The 19031-nt window shown below is 43.1% G+C and overlaps 1 protein-coding gene across 2 annotated transcripts in view; it reads left to right on the plus strand.

Annotated features, from left to right (window-relative positions):
* agrn (agrin) overlaps positions 1–19031 on the plus strand; it is a 251176-nt gene that overhangs the window by 133598 nt on the left and 98547 nt on the right. For both annotated transcript variants that reach the window (XM_071475408.1, XM_071475410.1), the window contains one exon: positions 12180–12395. In XM_071475408.1, coding sequence (XP_071331509.1) covers positions 12180–12395 — 216 coding nt within the window. The remainder of the gene's footprint in view (positions 1–12179; positions 12396–19031) is intronic.

Below are 19031 nucleotides of genomic sequence, written 5' to 3' on the forward strand. Positions count from 1 at the left end.
TGGCTCTGTGCAAAGCTGGCATTGCTGCGCAGTTTTTTTCCTTTTTACTCTGAGAAACCAAAAAGAGGTGTAGTGTAAATGAACAGGAAAAAAAACCCCATGCTGTGTGTAAGAATAACAGAGAGGAAGTGCTGCTCTGCTGCTCCTCCTCGCAGACACCGACACTCCTTTTTAATGTACTAAAGGAGAGGAAACGTAATGCAACATTTGATGATGGTGATGAGAGATGGAGTGAAAGAGAGTGCAGTGTGAACAAGGGGGTAGAGGACAGGCATGGAGAACATGAGATGACATTAACACTGTGGTGCAATCCCTGTGTGTGTCTGTGTGCATGGTTATGTGCGTCAGCATGTGCGTGTCTTTGCATCTTTTCTCTGCTTGTCTGTGTGGACGCTGTTCTTTGTGAGAGAGCAAATCAGGCCTCACACTCCCACACAATACCTACTTGCAATTAGCGGGCATAAAAGTACTGCTGTGTGTGTTTGTGTGTGTGTGTGTGTAATATGAAAACCAAGTCCTTCTATAAAGAGTCCATCACAGGTCTCAGGGAGGTGACGGTGAGCTCAGACAACGAGCTCGGAGACGTGAACAAAAGACGGCTTCTCTCTCCACATAATAGTGGCTTAGCTGAATAATTGAATTCAGGAGAGCGCAGACAGCCATGCCGGTTTTCTTCATGTATATTGCAGACCAGCCCTAATCTGTTCGCAAGGAGCATCTCTGGCTGCCTGCTGCTGAGTTTGTGGAGGAGATGTGAGGTGACAGAATAGGGCTCTGTCACCAGCACCTCCATTATTGATAAGATTGGGCGGAGGAAGGCTTGGAGAAGGAACTGGGAAAAACAGGAACACTGTGAAGCTAAAAAAAAAATGTGTTCATACCAACACACAGCTTGGTTTCATTCCCCATGTGACTCATTAAGAAGGGCAAGACACTACAACTGATGGGGTTCGGGTTTGCATTTCCTGTAAAGCACTTTGAACAAAGTGCTATTAACACCAGTAGGGGTAGAGTTGCTGCTAAGTGGATCATCCTAGCCAAGGCTGGAGGTTCTATTCCCTTTGTCTCTCCACTGATTGCAGAAGGCATCATTATTTCAGCACAGACAGAGGAGGTTATTTTCATCTTGATGAATGAATGATAAACTCTTTGCTCCAATCAGAGGTGCCACTTTTGTCAATGTCAGTTTTTCTGTCCATCCTATTGGCCTCTTTGACATGGACTTTGATTCATAGTTCAGGTGTTCATTGTTAATGTTCAGACTTTTCTTCTTCCACACTTTAGTCCATGACAAGAGGCTTTATTTTCCTGAAATAGGATGTATTCAGAAACTGAACTTTGGGTAATTCCAACAAATTTGCAATTTTTTGTGAACACCAGCGTTGGCAGATACAGGACACAGCCAGGCACAACCAGGCACGACGTGAAAGAGAGGCTGAATACATTATTAGTGGGAGAAAATGCATTATGAGCTTCAATAATGGCCAATCACAGCAGTTCCTCTCATCCCCTTTCGAAACACCGTGGGAACTGTGAAAGGCTCAGTCAGCGAAGGTTTACAGCAGCGGAAACTTATTTACTAAATGTTCAGTGTTGTAAAAACGATGTGCTCATTTGCACGTCTGACTAGATTTGACAAAACTGCATGTATTGTCGAACAGATGGCAGCAGGGGTAGGTTTGTGGGAATGAACCATTGGCGAAGGACGCCAGAGCTGCCATGGCTGTTTGTACGGAGAGTAGGAGGGCACAAGAAAGTGTAGAACCATCCCTGTCTTAGTCAACACAATGCTTATGACCAGTACGATTAGTGTTTACCTGGTGGATAACCTTTTCTATCGGGAGCCACAAGCCAGCCCACCCTGCCAGGACTCTATCTCTGACATCTCCGATTTAAAAAATGCAGCAGCGAAAGATTCTCTCCCTGTACCGTTTTCCTCTCCTTCCAATGACGTACTTATTTATTTATTGTATAAGAATTGCACAATAAATATGTACGTAGCAGTCTGCTAATGTGACTGCTGGTACAGTTGCGCATTGAATAGACACACACTGGACTATCAGCGGAAATTCTGTAGCCTAATTTACTCACAGCTTCATCACATAGGGACAGCTGGTGTGTCATGGCATGCTCCAACCCTGTTTAATCATATCATTATCAGTAGCCCAATATTAGCCTCTAACTCATACCACATATTAAATGAGCTATTAAGTGAATCATTTAGGTGGGTAAGTTAGGTATTTTAGGATTTATTTCTCTCTGGCCCTTGAAATGTGTGTGGTTACCTGTTGCCATGCACCCATGCCTGGACCATTGTTAGTAAAATTGCCCTGCCCCCGTGTTTGCATTAAGAGGTGGCCTGAGCAGGTTTTAACACAAATCCAATTTCTTGTCCAAAATAAGCACCAAGATTGCACCGCGCTGCCTAATCAACATAAACACTACATCCTCAGCTGCGCCTCTCCTCCCACCCCAGCGTGAGCATGTTCATTCAGGGCAGGAAATTACCAAACAGGCACAGACACAAAAAAAACCCGAAATAGACTCGGACCTAAGGAAAATTGCACAAAGACTGTGTTTGTGCTTACGCCGGCCTTGTGCATGCAGGGAAATAAAGCCCAAGGTGTTGAAAATACACCATATTGAATTTACTGTGAATATTCATTGTTATTCTCACAGGATGAGCCATAGCTAACTCATGTCGCACAATACAACACAATTGCCTGATGGCGTATAACAAACCACTAATGCTGACTCATTGATTCAAGTCCATATTTAGCTCTTTTTAGCACGCATGGCTCTAACTCTGTCAAGAGGAGGAGTTCAGTTCCCGGTGTTGATTGCCTTCATTATTTCACTCTCATGACATCTTTCTACTTACTTTCCTCCCTGTCTTCTCCCCTGCTGTTGTCCCTGCCTGATCAAGACAAATAACCAAGTGTTTTTCCTCCTATACCCTTCATGTATTTTTCTCCCATAACAAGCGTGATTAGGCAGATGTTCTAAGCTGTCAAGAGCTGTCATATTTCAGGCCTGATTTATGAAGACGCAGCACCTGCTCTGTTCTGAGATCTAAAAGATTTTATGAATAAAAGAGAAAAGACTTGAAAAGGAGGGACATTTTTGTGACCACTGGCTATTTTGGTATGTCACTGATGAGGAATGTTAAGATATTTCACATTGTATTTTTTTTTTTGTGGTCTGCATTAGCAGACAAGTGGTTAGGTTTTGGTTTATTGCACTTCTGAATTTAAAGTGAACCTTAACTAATCATAATCCATATTGAGGCCTTTATTGATCCCAAACTTGGTGTAGTAGAACAAGGTCTTCCTGGCTAAATGAACAAGGGTCAGCAGGTAATGATGATGATAATTATGAACACCCACTGTGTTAGAGTTGGATAGAAGGCCGATCGCACTTTTACACCACACAGTACACAACTTTGTTTTGAAAGCTCTCTCAAAAACATCTGTCTAATTGCTTTTTTTCTTCGGTGAACAAAAGGGAAAACTGCTCTGAAATAACTGAAATAACTTCCCACACCCAAGTAGGTGTGAAAAATGCATTTGCTTCATGGTATCGACGGCAAAAAAAAAATTAAGACAATAAAAAGTAGAAGCGGTGCCAATGCGTGCAAAGTTGATAGAAGAAGGCAAATTGCGAGAGATAGATACAACTTAACCACTGTCCGACCCTAAGGTTACCCTGGGGCGACTGTGGCTCAGGAGGTAGAGCAGGTCGTCCATTAATCGGAGGGTCGGTGGTTCAGCTCCTCCAGTCCGCACATCCAAGTGTCCCTGGGCAACATACTGAACTCCAAATTTGCCTCTGATGGCTGTTCCACCAGTGTATGACTGTGTGTGTGAATGTGGTTTACATTGTAAAGCACATTGAGTGGTCAGTGTGACTAGAAAAGAGCTATATAAGTAGTCTGTTTACAAATGACTATTTAGTTTTCGTTTAAATTAATACTTCATTAAGGTTGGGGGACCTTCCTCGTCATGTTGCAGTAATAAATATGTGTTTAAAGGGGCTATTCATCAGATTTCTCTGCAGCCAAAAGTGTATTTCCAGGAGTGGGTGGTGGTGATTGTTCCTTGAAAAGCTTCAGATACTGTCGTGTTTACAAGACAATTGGTTATATTACACTCTCTGGGCAGCGCTATGTCTTCAGAGCAAATTGGAGGCGACAGCGATTTGCTGTCAGAAAGGGACGAGATGGGCTCGGGCTAGCTGGTTAGCATGCTAACTTCATTAGAAGAAAAGATGTGATGGAGACAAGAGTTAACATTGGTGTTGCTTTGCACCACTGGAGACAGCTCTTGGCGAATAAAGGAATGAAGTTCTTCTAGACTGGTCAGTGAACAGCTGTTAATGCTAAAGTTAGCTATGTAGCAATAGGAAAACTAATAAATAACTTTGATCTTTAAGATTTTCCCTATTAATAGTCAGTATCTTTTCAGCATTGCGGTAATGCTTCAAAACTGGAAATGGGAAATGAACAGCTTTCTCCCGTCTTAAAGTCTGATGGTTTGTTGACCGTCCAGCCACCCCAGTGTCCTATCCATACGTACTTTGCGCCTCCACGATAACATCACCTAATTTCCTCCTTTGCACACGTCATAAATACTACAGCCTTTGTCACTTGAGTATAAACACATGACTAACGCTGCTGTTCTCCTTTGGAGCACAGTCTCTAACCACACTGTAACAACTTTGACTATTCCACCTCACTTCTTGTCTGTAGGTGTAAAACTATTGGCATATGAAACAAAACTGAACCTGCAAAAACAAAAAAATAAATAAAAATAAAAAAAAACTCTGTGTGTGTTCACTGTAGTTTTTGTATGATTTTGCTTATTTATGCTTAATGCCGGTGGGACTTCATTAAAGTTTAAAAAGTAACCATAGTGAAGGGAGACTAGAAATAGCAATGATAATACCTCAGAGGAGCAGCAACAATAGTAGCTGAGATGAGTGAGCGCTGAAGTCTGTTGGGAGAATATCAGGATCTACAGTGTGTTTGATTAGTTTGAAACACGTGGATCTCCTCTAAAAAGCTGGTAGCATGATATATTTCAAATCTGACCTATTGTTTTTGATGCAGGGATGAAAATAAGGGACACAACCTTCTTCTTTGCGTTCATAAGAAACTAGAGAAATAGTTTCTGTATCAATTATGCCTCAGCCTTGAGAGCATTTGCAGCCGGTGAGGGTTTCTTTGACTTACTGTATTGAATGAATGTGTAGAAACATGTGAGGGATTTGAATCGCAGGTATTTTGTCCCTTTGCCTCTCACATTTCTCCTTAACCTTTCCTCACCTTTTCTTCTTTCTCCCATGCAGCATTTTTTTTTCAAATAAAAGCTCATCTTACCCCCACCCACCTTACCTCTAACTTTATCTCTTACCTTCTGGAAACTCGTGCGGGTCTGACCGGCCAGCCAAGCTGCCGTTTGGTAAATAAGTTCATCCTGCTTGTTAGCCGGGTCAGGACCCAGGCGCTCAGCTGTGTGAACGCGTGTGTTGCATTCAGGAATGAGAAGGAGAGGGAAATTGATTGCCCCCTTTATGTGAGGGAATGAGAAAATACTGTACCAGCCTACGCATACACACAAACACACACAAAGGCATACTCAGATACTCAAAACCCCCCATCCTCAAGCAGAGAACTGCGGCTAAAGGCGCAGGGAAAATAAACGAAGAGCTCCTTACAGTTTGTTTTCGACAATTGGTACGTTCTGCTGTTGCCCTGATAAGAACAAGCTTCGGTTTGAAAAAGCAGGACAAGAGAAAAGTTGTTTTTCTCCTGAAAATCCTTTGAAAGATCCTCCATTCTTTCCCCCCTTCACCCTTTTTCTTTTCATTTAACTGGTTTAAAGAAGCGATTTTCTTATATTGAGCCGCTGGGGTGGGGTGTTCCTTTGTGAGCAGATGTTTTCTTTATTCCACACCGGGCATTGTAAGGTTGCAGCGGGATCAATAATCGACTGCATCGGTCCCCTGAGGATCACTAACCAGAGATCAATGGAAGCCTTGTGGGGCTGCTTTCTCCCCTCAGATGTTTTACCAGGTATAACTGCTGGCCACCGTTGTGTTTCTGTCTTCATTTATTTTCTTGCAGTGACATAATACATCACTTCTGCACTCTGGACTCTTTTCTGTGAATAATTATATCGATGCACGAGGAGGGCAACTTTTCAGCAACTGTTAATCAATGCTGTTCTCCACACCTACACAGCACACCTATAGCCTTGGCGCTGCACACGGACATAGTGAGAGAATTAGATTTTCTAAATTAGATTCTCACCCAAAGCATTGAGCGGAGGGAAGGCTATGGGGAGAACTGCGTCGTCACTGCAAGTGAAAACTAAAAGAAAGTACCGCGAGGAGTTTGACACGGGGGCATACAGAGGTTGCACATGTGTGCATATATATAAACCACCTGTGTACATCAATGGAAACTTTATACGCCCAACCTGATGAGGCAAACTGCTCTGCGCCGAGTGCATCACTGGCTGTTGCCATAGCAACCTGTCCCCTCACTGCTTAGGTCCTCTGGCGCAGCTACACTGATAAAGATGCTAAAGCCCTCTTACAGAGAGAAGGAGAAGGAGAGAAAGACAGAGAGGGGGGAGGACTGTTAAAAGGCAGAGGTGCACATCTGTATTACTTAGCCTGAGCTGAAAAGAAAGGCTCCTTTTATTAGGAAGGTAGTGGAAGATGTCCCCCTGGAGTGCTAGAGCGTAATGAATTTAGACCCATTCAACATTAATGCGACGTCGCTTCAATGCCGCTGAGCAGTATCTCCCTCCATCAACTTCCGTTTCCTGATTTCCTGACAGTCAATAGGTCATTAGTCAGTGCCGAAGACACTGGCAGATTTAATCTGATCGCAGCACAACTGACTTCACCTGAGCAGGTTCTTCAACATGTATGCCATTTGTGCATCACTGCCCCTGCTACCCCAGTAATTCAGCCGCTATTCTTGTCACCCATGTAAAGTTCAGGACTGTTAATTATTCATGCACACCTTCCCTTCGCTTCCGTTCTCTTCCCTCCTTTCGTCCCTTTTCCACTCCAGCTGAGGCAAACTGGACTGCTGTAAAATAATTGAAAAACCTGACAGGTACCCCCCCCCCCCCAACTGCAGAAAATAGTGTTCCTACCCTAAAGTAGCCATTTTAAGTTTGTCAGGGTGATTCTGTCAAGCCTTATTGGGTCTGAACGCGTTCATGCTTGCCACGACAGTCCATTTCTCCCCTTTTCACTTTGTTTGAGGTAAATGCAACAAGGCAGCAAAACAATGAAACTGACAGAGCATCTCACCACACAAACAGACTGTGGGGATGTTTTCTTCACAGAGTAGAAACAATCTCAAAGTAATAGGAGCTACTGCTTTTGGAGTATGTTTATTGAATCTGTCTGTATGAATCCATGAAGAAACTAGCACAAACTATTGTACAGATAATGAGCAATATGATGAAATATCTGTCATCCACCATCAAATACTCTTTTAAAATGAGGATTTACTTTAAAAGGATAGAGCTCCACTGTCCTAACTATGTTGAGTCCACATGGTCGGCATTGTTGTGGAAAGGGCAAAAAATGCATGAGTGTATTTATGTGCTTTGATCCACCAAACCAGAAATGAAGTGCAGTGTGTACCATCTTTGACCAACACTAAATCCTGAAGCATCCGAACTGGCAAAAGAATCTGTGGAAAATAACCACAGGAGAACTGTTCCGGACTTTCTTTCAGCTCGTAAACCGTGACATTTTTTTCCCCACCGTGCCTTTAATCACAACAGAGCTATCCGACGCCTCTCATAACCCACTGATGCATTGAGAGCATCCATAAGGCCCCAACACCATGTCATATTTAATGGATGAGCTGTCTAAACATGGGATGAACTGTTACCTGGACAAGACGCTCGCCTTGACAAGCACAAACTGGACATGCTGTCTTTCCTCCCCAATGGGATTTTCTTCTTGAGTCTCCAATAGAAAAAAAAAAGAAAAACAGCATGGATGTGAAGTTTTTAATGCTGCGGGAGGCCAGAGGGAGATTACGTTACACACTTACATGGACCGACAAGCATGCACACACATACACACACTCACTCTCTCTCATGGCACTTGGGAAGACATTTGCACAAAGAACTGCAAAGTTTACATTTATACTGGCAGTTACATGCTGCTTGTGCAGTGTTCACTACAGACGCACATACATTTGCACAGTTCTCAAGTTCCTGCAAAGATATGTGTGCAAAGTAATGCACTACACTTCACATTTTCTGTAGTATTTCTACAGTTGTACAATATCAAGCGAAACAAACTGTGAAATTAATTTATACTATTAACTTTTGGAGATATTGTACAGCAGCCAATCACCAATCCCAGCTGACACCAGGTGAGGGCGAGGTGCAACTGGATGTGTTTCAGTCTATCACAGGGCTATTCACGCTCACATTCACACCAACAGGCAATTTAGAGTCGCTAGTTAACCTAACCTGCATGTCTTTGGGTTGTGGGTGGAAGCCAGAGTACCTGGAGGAAACCCACACAGGCACGAAGAGAACATGCAAACAATGTTGCAAACCCTGATGTGAGGCAACAGTGTTTAACTGTATGTTTTTACTTCCATTTTAGAGCTGAAAGAAAAGATCTTAGATTTTTTTCTAACACACACTCCTTTTCCAAGATCATCCATCGATCTGACAGGTGTGGCATATCCAGATGATAACACAGCTGGATTATTGCACAGTTGTTAATTTTTTTTTTTTTTTTTGTGGCCACCATTCGCCTTATGCAGTGCTCCTTTGCACAGAGATGATCAGGGTGCTGATTGTGACCTGTGACTTGTTGGCCTGCTCCTCTTCAGTGGCTCAATTGGCAGGAAGCGGATCTCGCTGTCATGCACACAGAGCATCTCAGACATGCTCCATGGCTGACATGTCTGGTGAGTGAGAGGCTGGTTGGATGCACTGCCACATCCTCGACTCTGGAGATGGCTTATGGTAGTGAAATGACCATTCATTTGATGGGCGTTCATAAACATTCAGCACGGCAAACGCACGCTACCTCACAACGTGCAACATCTTGGAATTGTTTTGTGTGATAAAACGGAACATTTTAGAGGCCTTTTATTGTGACAGGCCCAAGGCACAGTAGTGCAATAATCATTCTGTGTAATCAGCATCTGGATATGCCACACCTGTCAGGTGGACAGATTATCTCAGCAGGAGAAATGCTCACAAACATGGATTTAATACATTTGTGGAGAAAATTTAAAAGAAGTAAACCCTGTGTAAGTTAAAAAAAAAAAAAAAATCTTTTATTTCAACTTGGGAGTAAAAAACAAAAGTGTTACATTCATATTTTTGTTCAGTATACTTAGGATCATGGACTCTTCTATTGTTATATAGTACATTAATTATATTGAGCTTAAACCACAGCTCAAAATGTAAATGTAACTATAGTAACATAGCATGCAGCAGCGAGACACACAGCACCACAGCTGTGCATGCTACGTGTGGGAAAAGCTTGATATTGTAAAGTAATCTGCCTCCAGGACACGTCCACAGGATCCTCACTGTCTGCATTCCCAGAGATCACCTGTCAATCAAACTGGGTCAGGCACATCACTGTTGGAAGTTATTGTTGACAAAGTTTTTGTAGGTGATGCATTGTTGTTTTCAGCTGTGGCAGAAACAGTACTGCCTCTCATATTAACTACCAAGGGCTTCCTTCCTTTCTAAAGATATCCGAGGAGTCAAATGTGTTTTTTTTTTCTTTCTTAGGAAGCAGGAGGATTTTTTCCAGGAAAGAACTCCATGCTCCTCCAGTATGCAGTTTGTACGCTCGGTCCACTTGATACCTTCACTTCGACAGAGCCCTGAGCTCTAGTGTCATTTTTTTTGTCAGTCCGCTAAGCTCGAGGCAAGAGTGACATTTTCTTATAGGAAAACATCACAGAAGAGATGTGGTTACAAACCACCGCGGGCATTCATGATTTTCTTCTCTCCAGGTGGTGTGTCGCTTTTTAAAATCAGTTTTTTTTTAACGATATTTGATCGTTGACTTCATTGGAATATACTGTTGCAGCTTGCACAGAAAATACAGCTGATATTTCTGAACCACAGAGAGATCACTGGTCAACTGCAACCTCAGTCTGTTGGTTTTTTTTTTTTTTTGCTGCCATACTATCAGGCACCCTCCCTCTCTCTTGTACACATCTGACACAGTTTGATTGAATTTCACCTCTTGTCACTCTGCTCTCATGGCTTCGACTCTGAGCCACACGCTGACACTCATATTTACACACACACACACACACACACACAGAGCACATGGTGTGAAGAGATGGCAGAGCACTGGGCCAGTTATGACAAGGCCTTCATGCTAGCACCTGGCCGCGCTCGTGTGTGTGCTTGTGAGACACCTAATGCCTACAGCTCACTGACACACACACACACACATGCTGTCAGGAATACAGATGCATTTATGGATAGCTTTGCACATGCATGCATACACACACACACACACACACACACACTCACTCCTTTTTCCCTCTGGTACAAAAGAGAGCGAGCTCAGGTAGCTGTCAGGCGCTCTCCCACAGGGAACAGTGGGCAAGTCAAAAACAGCCTCCTCGCCTGTCAGTCCACATACACACACACACATACATACACACACACATACACACACACCTATTTGCACAGTGTGCTTCAGTGTGAGGAGAGAGACAGAATGAGATGCCTTGGGTAGATGCTGGACCAGTTGTCTGTGCTGCACACAAAGAGTTCTGTGTGTGTGTGTGTGTGTGTGTGTGTGTGTGTGTGTGTGTGTGTGTGTGTGTGTGTGTGTGCATCTATCAGACTGTCTGTCGGTCTATCAAGTCCCACAAAAGCCACCTGCCAGCGAGTGGACATGCTGCCTTGCGTTAAGTCCTGGCCTGGGTGCCAGCGATAAGAAATAGTTGTGTGCACGTGCAAGTGTGTGTGAGTGTGTGACATGTATATCCTCAGCAGTGACACTGGTCGCTCACCTACCAACCAAGATGGCATTTTTTAGAGTGGACTTTTATTTTTATGTGCTTTCATCTATTGATTTCCAATCAAGTTGGCTACCTGTGACACACACACACACACACACGCACACACACACACACACACACACACACACACCCACACACACCCACACACACCCTCAGTCATGAGGCAAGGACGTCACAGCAGCTGGCTGCCCAACAGCCCTAGAAAGTGGCCATAGCTATAGCTGTAGCTGCAACAATGCAGGTCAATCACTGTCTAAGTTGATGTTGTGTACACACACACGCACATACAGACACGCACGCAGCTTGTTTGCTTTGCGCATTCAGCAGCATCTAACAAAGTTTACAGTTTGTTGTTTCACTCTTGATCAAAGCTGAGGACTCAGTGGGAAAGTTGAGGATCAAAGTCTCTGGAGTTGTGTTTGCTTGACTTGTATAGCCTTTAAAGTGTGTGGGTAACCTTGGTTTTGTTATTGTGTTGCTGTCCCTCCATGTTCCCCTGGACGGTGGATCGTTGATGTTTCAAAGACTCGTCAAAGGGTCAAAATGAACTGTCCACGAGACTGTGTGTATCATCTGGCTCCCTGTAGATTGATTTTAATATTGTTGCTGACTTCTTCAAATTTTTCACACTGGAGCTTTTCCAAATTGTGCGAAAGGCTCAGCACACCCAGCGACACACTGTGCCTGCTCTGCATGGGTGGACAGATTCTTCCTGGATGAATTGAGAGCATCTGTGTGCTTTACGCCAGGATCACATTTAATCCCTGATGCATTTGTGTTGCTGAACTGAGGAGAGTTCTGCACAAAGGCCCCGACGGCTGACGCATGCTGAAATTAATTTGCTCAGACGTGCCTGTCTGGTGTTTGAACCTAAACTTTCTTTGCATTTACTCATGTCAAACTTCTCTAAGAGGAAGTGAGGGAGAAAACAACTTAGTTTGGGTTTGTGCATGCATAATGAGTTTATGCATGATAAATGCAGTGCCAGGATTACACTCATTAAGGTGTTTGTGGTCGGTGATCAGACAGGTTTTAGCGAACTGGACTTGAAATTGTTACAAAAACAACATGCAGATCAGATTCTGCCCTAATGTATCCTCTTTCTCTTCCTGTCTTGCAGGCTGTAGAGGAATGCTGTGCGGCTTTGGCGCCGTATGTGAGCGTGACCCAACTGACCCGGCCAAGGCTGAGTGTGTTTGCAAGAGGGTGGACTGTCCATCCTTGGTGGCGCCTGTTTGCGGCTCAGATTCATCCACCTATTCCAACGAGTGTGAGCTGGAGAAAGCCCAGTGCAGCGCACAGCGACGCATCAAGGTGCTGCGCAAGGGACCCTGCTGTAAGTACCAACCGACCGACCGGCCAACCGACCAACATCACTTAGAGACAGTGGCTAGAAATATCCATTTTACCAGCTCACCCAATCTCATTTTCATATCTGACAGTTGTTCTTTTTTAAGCACATGGAAAATGATAATTGAGATAATTCCACTTTCAGTGTAAAGTAACTTGTGTTAAGAACACACGAGTGAAGGGCTCATCCTATTTCAAGATTTTAAGAGTTAGACTTAATTACTTACAAAAATTAAAAGAAAATTAAGTCAGTGTAAAGTTTTGACATTTGAATATTTTCTATGTTCATGCATAAAAAGAACACAAATCGTGCACATCGACATTTGAAGATATAAGGATTCAACTGTTGATCTGCTGTACAGTGTTTTTGAGGCCCTAAGAACTTCAAAAACAGAACCGATATCTTTCTCTGAGGACTTTTAGAATGAGCAGAATTTTTTATTTTAGCATGTTTTTTTTGAAGTGTTACCATTAGTGCTGTATATATAGGGTTTCTGCAATTTCAGAGATTGAATTGGTGCTTTTGATCCAGAAAAGAGCAATCCCACTGAACCACCGAATCTACAGTATTTCAGAAAGCAATCTGACCTGAGACTGACACTCTCCCTTTATACCGCTATGAGAGTTGAATTTAAAAGCTGAACGGTATAGGTGAATAGAGTGCTTTAAGCATGGTGCAGTGTTGCTGAAAGGTTTTTCAATGAACACAAACAGGACTTTGGATGTTCTGATGTTTGGGACAGAAAAAAAGCAGCCAAAAACAAAGCTGCAAGTCCCTGAGTGATGCTAAATTGCTTGTTATTGTCAAGTAAATGGATTTCTATTACACCCTTTCCTAATACAACAGGCTTTGCCTCCCTGTCTTTATCCCCCAATAATAAAACATGTCCCCATTATGTCGAATCTATTGTCTCTCCAATATGGCCATGCTCCCAGTGCTTAAGCGCCACCTGCACCCTCAAAAAAAAGTGTGCCACTCAGTACTCCCATTGGTAGCCATCCAGTGTGTATTTTATCCCTTAGCCCTCAGTGGGTGCCTATACTCCTGCTGTACCTCTCATTGTTTCTCTTTAGCAAAAGCCCACCAAGATCCAGGGCTCTGAGTGGAGAAGCGGATTCCTGCCAAAGCTGCAACATTGCAGCAACCTCAGTAATAACTAGTGTATTGTCAGCGTTGTGCCTGGCTGCTAGTGTGGGCCCACTGCTAATTCCAGGGGTCTGATTACAGTGCCGGCTTGGACCTGGCACTAATAACAAGCTTGGTGACTACTCACCACTGGCAGAGAGGAAATAAAGAGATAGAAAGGACAGAGAGAGGACAGGAAGAACAGAGCGTACAGTGGAGAAGAGAGAGGAGAAGCTTCTGGAGAGGGAGGAGAGGGAGGAGAGGAGGGAGTCATGGTGAAAGAGGAATGAGCAATGAAACATTTAGATAAAGACAGGCTGCAAGAGCAAGTGAGTGAGTGACTGTGTGAGTGAATGGGGGAACAGAATACAGGAGTAGAGTGCTGTAATGATGGTTCATGGAGGGTTAAGGCCATCAGAAGCACCATAATTACCACTGCCAACAACAGCAGGCAGTCACCAGCAAAAAAAAAAAATAAAGTCAGAAAAATAATAATGATGATGCTAATGATACTATTGCTGATAATAACTACATGCTCAGCACCAGAACAGACTTTCTCTCCCGTCACGTCACATCTGCAATAGCAAGTCAGAGCCTGTTTTTTTTTTTTTTTTTTTTCATCCCTCCGTTGCCTGCATTTTAAATAGGCCAATATAATTGATGCTAATGCTAAGGCAATTTTTATGTCAACTCCTTTATGTAATCATCTAATCTGATTCCTTCTCAAAGAACACAGAGCTCCTGGGAGAGTAACTTGGAGATAAGATGTTTTATTATGTTTTGTGTATTTAAAAAGTTTAATTAAAAAAAAATCCTAATTCCAGATTCCTAATGTCAACAATACGCAAATGTTCAAATGTAAAACAAAAAAAAAAAACAATGATCGCAAGAGAATTAAATGAACTTCTAGAAAGCCAATTTCCCTGCAAAATATAACATTATATCCTTGTCAAATATCCATGCAAACATGCAGAAATAACTTGAAGTTGATTAGACATTAAAAACAAATTTAAGGATCAGTATTTTTATTACAGTGTTTTCCCTGAAATGCTTTAATGATCACCACTTCAGTGAGGACCAGTCAAGTCCAACTCAGGCTGTGTTAGAATCCAGCTTTATCATGGTGTAGACACATTGCTTTTGTGTTTGTTTGTTTGTTTTGTCTGTGGAGGCCTCAGACTCAGATCCCTTTGATCACTTGACTTTTGAAGTGAGAGTGAGAAAACCCAAATAGCCAAATTATCCAGTCATGTGGATTCAGAGATAATGCCCTGCGTTTCCGTCATCATCCATCAGCTTTTTCATTCAGTCAGTCATACCCGATCTTATTTGTGCAAAAACGATAACTGCTGTGAAAGAGATGGAAAGTGTAAATCCCAATCGACTGTGGCAGAGCGCACTGGTTTTAGAGCTGTATTTTCTTCCCTGGACTCACAGACTCAAGCCCAACGCCACATGTTGAATAAGCATCCAGGTACTGATGCAGTGGGGCCCTAGAGCCAAAAAGGCTTTTATTCAGTGAGGATCAAGATCTTATGCTTTTCATTTAAATGACAAAAGAACATTTTTGCAGAGCAGAACGAATCCATAAATTAGCCTCCTCTTAATTCTGCCGTCTTTCCGTACTGTGCATTGTGACTTACGTCCGACTCAATGCAAGCTGTCACGGTCAAGTGCGTGCACTTGGCTAGCTGTGATTGCTACATTTTTTTACCTTTTACTTTTATTGCAACAGCCCTGTTAAAAACTCCTACGCATGACAAAATAAGTTAGTGTCTATAGACCGTGTTTGAAAGGATCAAGGGAGCTAGATTTACAGCAGATGAAAAGTTCAGCCAAGTTGTAAGCTGCAGTGTAGCATTCATCAACAGATGCTTATGTGTTTCTCATGGATAAGTTGAAGGATATTTGTGTTCGCACCCAAAGTACAAACAGACTGCATACGGTAGGTGGAGGTATGGGTGTATAGGATGGTACACATGCCTGTTTCCCAGCGTGTGTGCCTGAAAGAGGGAGAGGGAGTTAGGAGGATAGTGGAAGCCGAGTGACAGGTTCTCATTCTCTTTCTGCCTCCCAATAAATTACAGTACGGTACAGAGGGTCTGGACAGGTCACTGTGGCTGAGATTATGGAGTTGTCAGGGCTGATGGAGGAAGAGAGAGAGGCAAAGACGGGAAGTACGAGGAGTGGGAGACAGTGCGCAAGGAGGAGAGAGAGCTGATGGAATGAGAGAGCTTTTAACTTTAGGAATAGTGTGGGCGGTTGGATTGGTGCTTTTGTGCAAAGCCTCGTTTGACTCATTCAATTTGAATGGCGGGTTTTCATTGGGGTAAGTGAATTGGCTACCGTTCTGAGAAGCCGTCATGTCCAATTCAAATCAACTCGGGAGTCTTATCTGGCATGCAGGAGTGCAGCCACAAAAGAAGTTTTCTTCCCGCAGATTATCCCCTTTTTAAAGGGACTGGAGTTATATGAAGCATTTTGTTAGCACTAAGTACAAGTCTGAGGCCTGGGGTATGTTTTTTCCAGCGGGAGGGGAGCATCAACCGGCAGGTCTTTGACATCCTGTGGATGCTGACACACTGCTACATTTCCCACTGTGAGCTTTTTAAACAATAAATCGTTCCCTTGCTCACCCACTGCTGCAGCCGTACTCCACACTGATGTGACCAGTGTAGCTAATGTTAGCGAACTTTATGATAGATTGATGTTGCTGTGCAACTGACATTCCTGAGTCATTCTCCTGACTCTACTGCCCTTCTTCACTCATGCTACAGGTGCACTACATATTAGTCTTTGCCATTATCCTGTTACTGTCGCTTGTAGCCACAGTGCCCACTTAGTTGTGTGGTCATTTAACAGAATATGCACACACCATAACCTTGTCTGTGCCTGTGTTAATGGGAAGCTCTGGTTTCATACAACCCCTGTCTTATTTTTATAGTTTCAGCCATTGTTCCTATCGGTAATTATATTATTGTACTTATCAAGTACATCGTTGATTCTTTGGAAGCAGGTCCTTGCTAAAATATAGCTGAATAAAGGAGGAAGCATGGGTAGACAAGTTTCAAACAAACAGGAAGATCAGAAACAGTCAAATTATGGCACAAACTTTCTGTTGTAAACATCAGTCACAGTTTACAGACCAACTTCTTGGCATAACTTTATCTGGCAGTCCTTATCGTAGTTGTGAACACACAGTTTTCCTGCTCACTGAGGGATTTATACCAACTTATTGCAGTTTTAACTCCAAACACAGAGGCTTGTTTACAACCTGGACTTTGTCAGACGTTGTTGCAGTCCTCCCCTCCCGAGAGATGTCCATATATTCCTGCTCACCTGACTGCAGAGTTCAGCTTGACTCAGTTTGGCTCAACAGAGGTAAAATCCCCTTTAACCACATTCATTTAGCACCTCACTCATAACACTGAACTGGCTATTACAACATTTGCCAGTGTAACGGTGTAATTTCCCTCCTGAGGGATAGACGAAATGACCCACATGCTGTTGAGGCGTGGACACTTAGCTGCCCCCAGTGCTCCTCTCTAATATTCACATAACCTGGCCCTTAATGGTTCAGACCAGCTCCGGGCCAGCTTCTTCATTATCTTCCTTTTGTTCTAGATGGATGATTTGGGATTGGTGGGGTTAGATTTCCGGCGGTCAGGCGGTCAAGCGGGCAGGCGGTGAGCAGATAATGGCCTCAGATATTATCAAAATTAAAAGAAGAAGCGGCGCTTAAATTGGCCCAGTAGGAGCGCCTGATAACAACACACGGCGAGGGGAAAAAAGGCAGCCAGTTAAGAAAAGAAAGAACTCAGAAGCAGAGAAAGAGAGAGAAACAGCCAGCAGAAACACTTTCTGGTTCAAAGAGATGAGAGACATTTGGGCAGCTGTGTGTATATGTGTATGGGTATTACTGCGTGTATAGGCATGCACACGCTACAACTGGCCAGGGAGCATGCACCATGTTGCCTCTCCTAATATTGAACTTGGAGCAGAGTGGTAAATACACTGCCTTTTCCCAGAGAGAGCTACAGAAGTGCTGCAAAACTCATCTTGTGTGGCCATTCTAGTGGAACATGGAATTTTCATCCTTTTTTTTTTTTTTTTTTACTTTATTCTTTTTCTTCTTAAAGGAGTGCAACAAGTAATGCAAAAAAAAAAGCGTGGGTGAGGTGAGGTGACTGGGGTTTGAGACAGTGATCAATGGAGATTGATTTGGAGTGTGTGTGCGAATGTGCACGCCTGTATGTGTCCCTGAGAGTTGGCCATAAGCACGGCCGGCTGCCTTCCACTCTCCACTCTCCGCGCTCTCTCTCTCTCTCTCTCTCTGTCTGGGCTTTAGAGAGGGCGTTATCTCTCCAGTGCCGGCACACTCTTCTGTCCTCACAGTGAAAGGAGAAAGGCATCAGTACTCCACACCTGCTACACTGTCTGCTCTAACATACTGCAGGCAGTCAGACTCAGGACTAGAAGGATGTGAACCTCTCCATCCTAAACATAAAGTATGTGGTGCTTAGTTGTAATATATATATATAGGGATTTATCACAGCTTTTCAGTGATTTTATGCAGTAAACCTGTCTCATATAGAGCTAATTCCCATTTGCAAATTAGTTTTGTAGCAACTGTAATGGCATCCAGATTACATTATCTATCAACTTAATGAGGAAATATTTATAATAAACAAATCTGCAAAATATGCAGTGTGCTTGGATCTGTTTCCCTCCAGTAGCCGCACTAGGCAACTAAAACTTTATTAACATTTTATGGTTATGTCTTGGAAACTGAAAGCACTTAGGTTTGGAAGGGTTGTGGTTAAATATTGCAAAAGCCAACACATAATAAGAGATACACTGACTTTTTCAATACTGTAGCAAAACCACGATCTCTGCCGAACCGCAGCCAATGATTAGTGGTCACCGCACGTGGGATGCAAGACACAAACATTGGTTTCTGGTGTCAAAGTAAATGTAATGCTCACAACAGTCACAGTTCCTCCTGAATGTATTTGCCAGAGCACATTAGTTCCTATTTGTGAGTCCTGATTTTGACTCTGTTTGGATGAACTCATATATTCATAGAATTTAATGATACCGTATTGCTGCGTTCGGGGTATTTTGTATGTGCAAAATGTGGTTTTGCAGAATATCCTGTACCGCTGCACTGAATGTGTTATGTGCCTCTAGAGTAATAATGAGACCAACCCTCCGGAGACTTGGAGAAACTGAGGAGTCACTGCTCCTGGTGGAACAACACCTCACTAACACACTTTTTTGCTGGTATTATATAAAACAGCAGAACAGTTATTTGAAAACAACTTGGCAACCCAATCAGAGTTTCCACTTCTTCTTGTTCACCTGTTGTTTATCTAAGTCTTTTCGTTTTTGTGCTCCTGAACTGTTGTTGAAAGAGAGCCCTTTTTTTTCCCAGAGAAGCTCAAACAGTCTCTGGTCTGAGCCTGTTAGCCCAGCTGTATGTTTTGCCTTTTGTCT

This window comes from Trachinotus anak, unplaced genomic scaffold (assembly GCF_046630095.1).
Source record: "Trachinotus anak isolate AG129_WGS33_773 ecotype Australia unplaced genomic scaffold, CSIRO_AGI_Tana_v1 ptg000004l, whole genome shotgun sequence".
In the NCBI taxonomy this organism is placed as follows: Eukaryota; Metazoa; Chordata; class Actinopteri; order Carangiformes; family Carangidae; genus Trachinotus; species Trachinotus anak.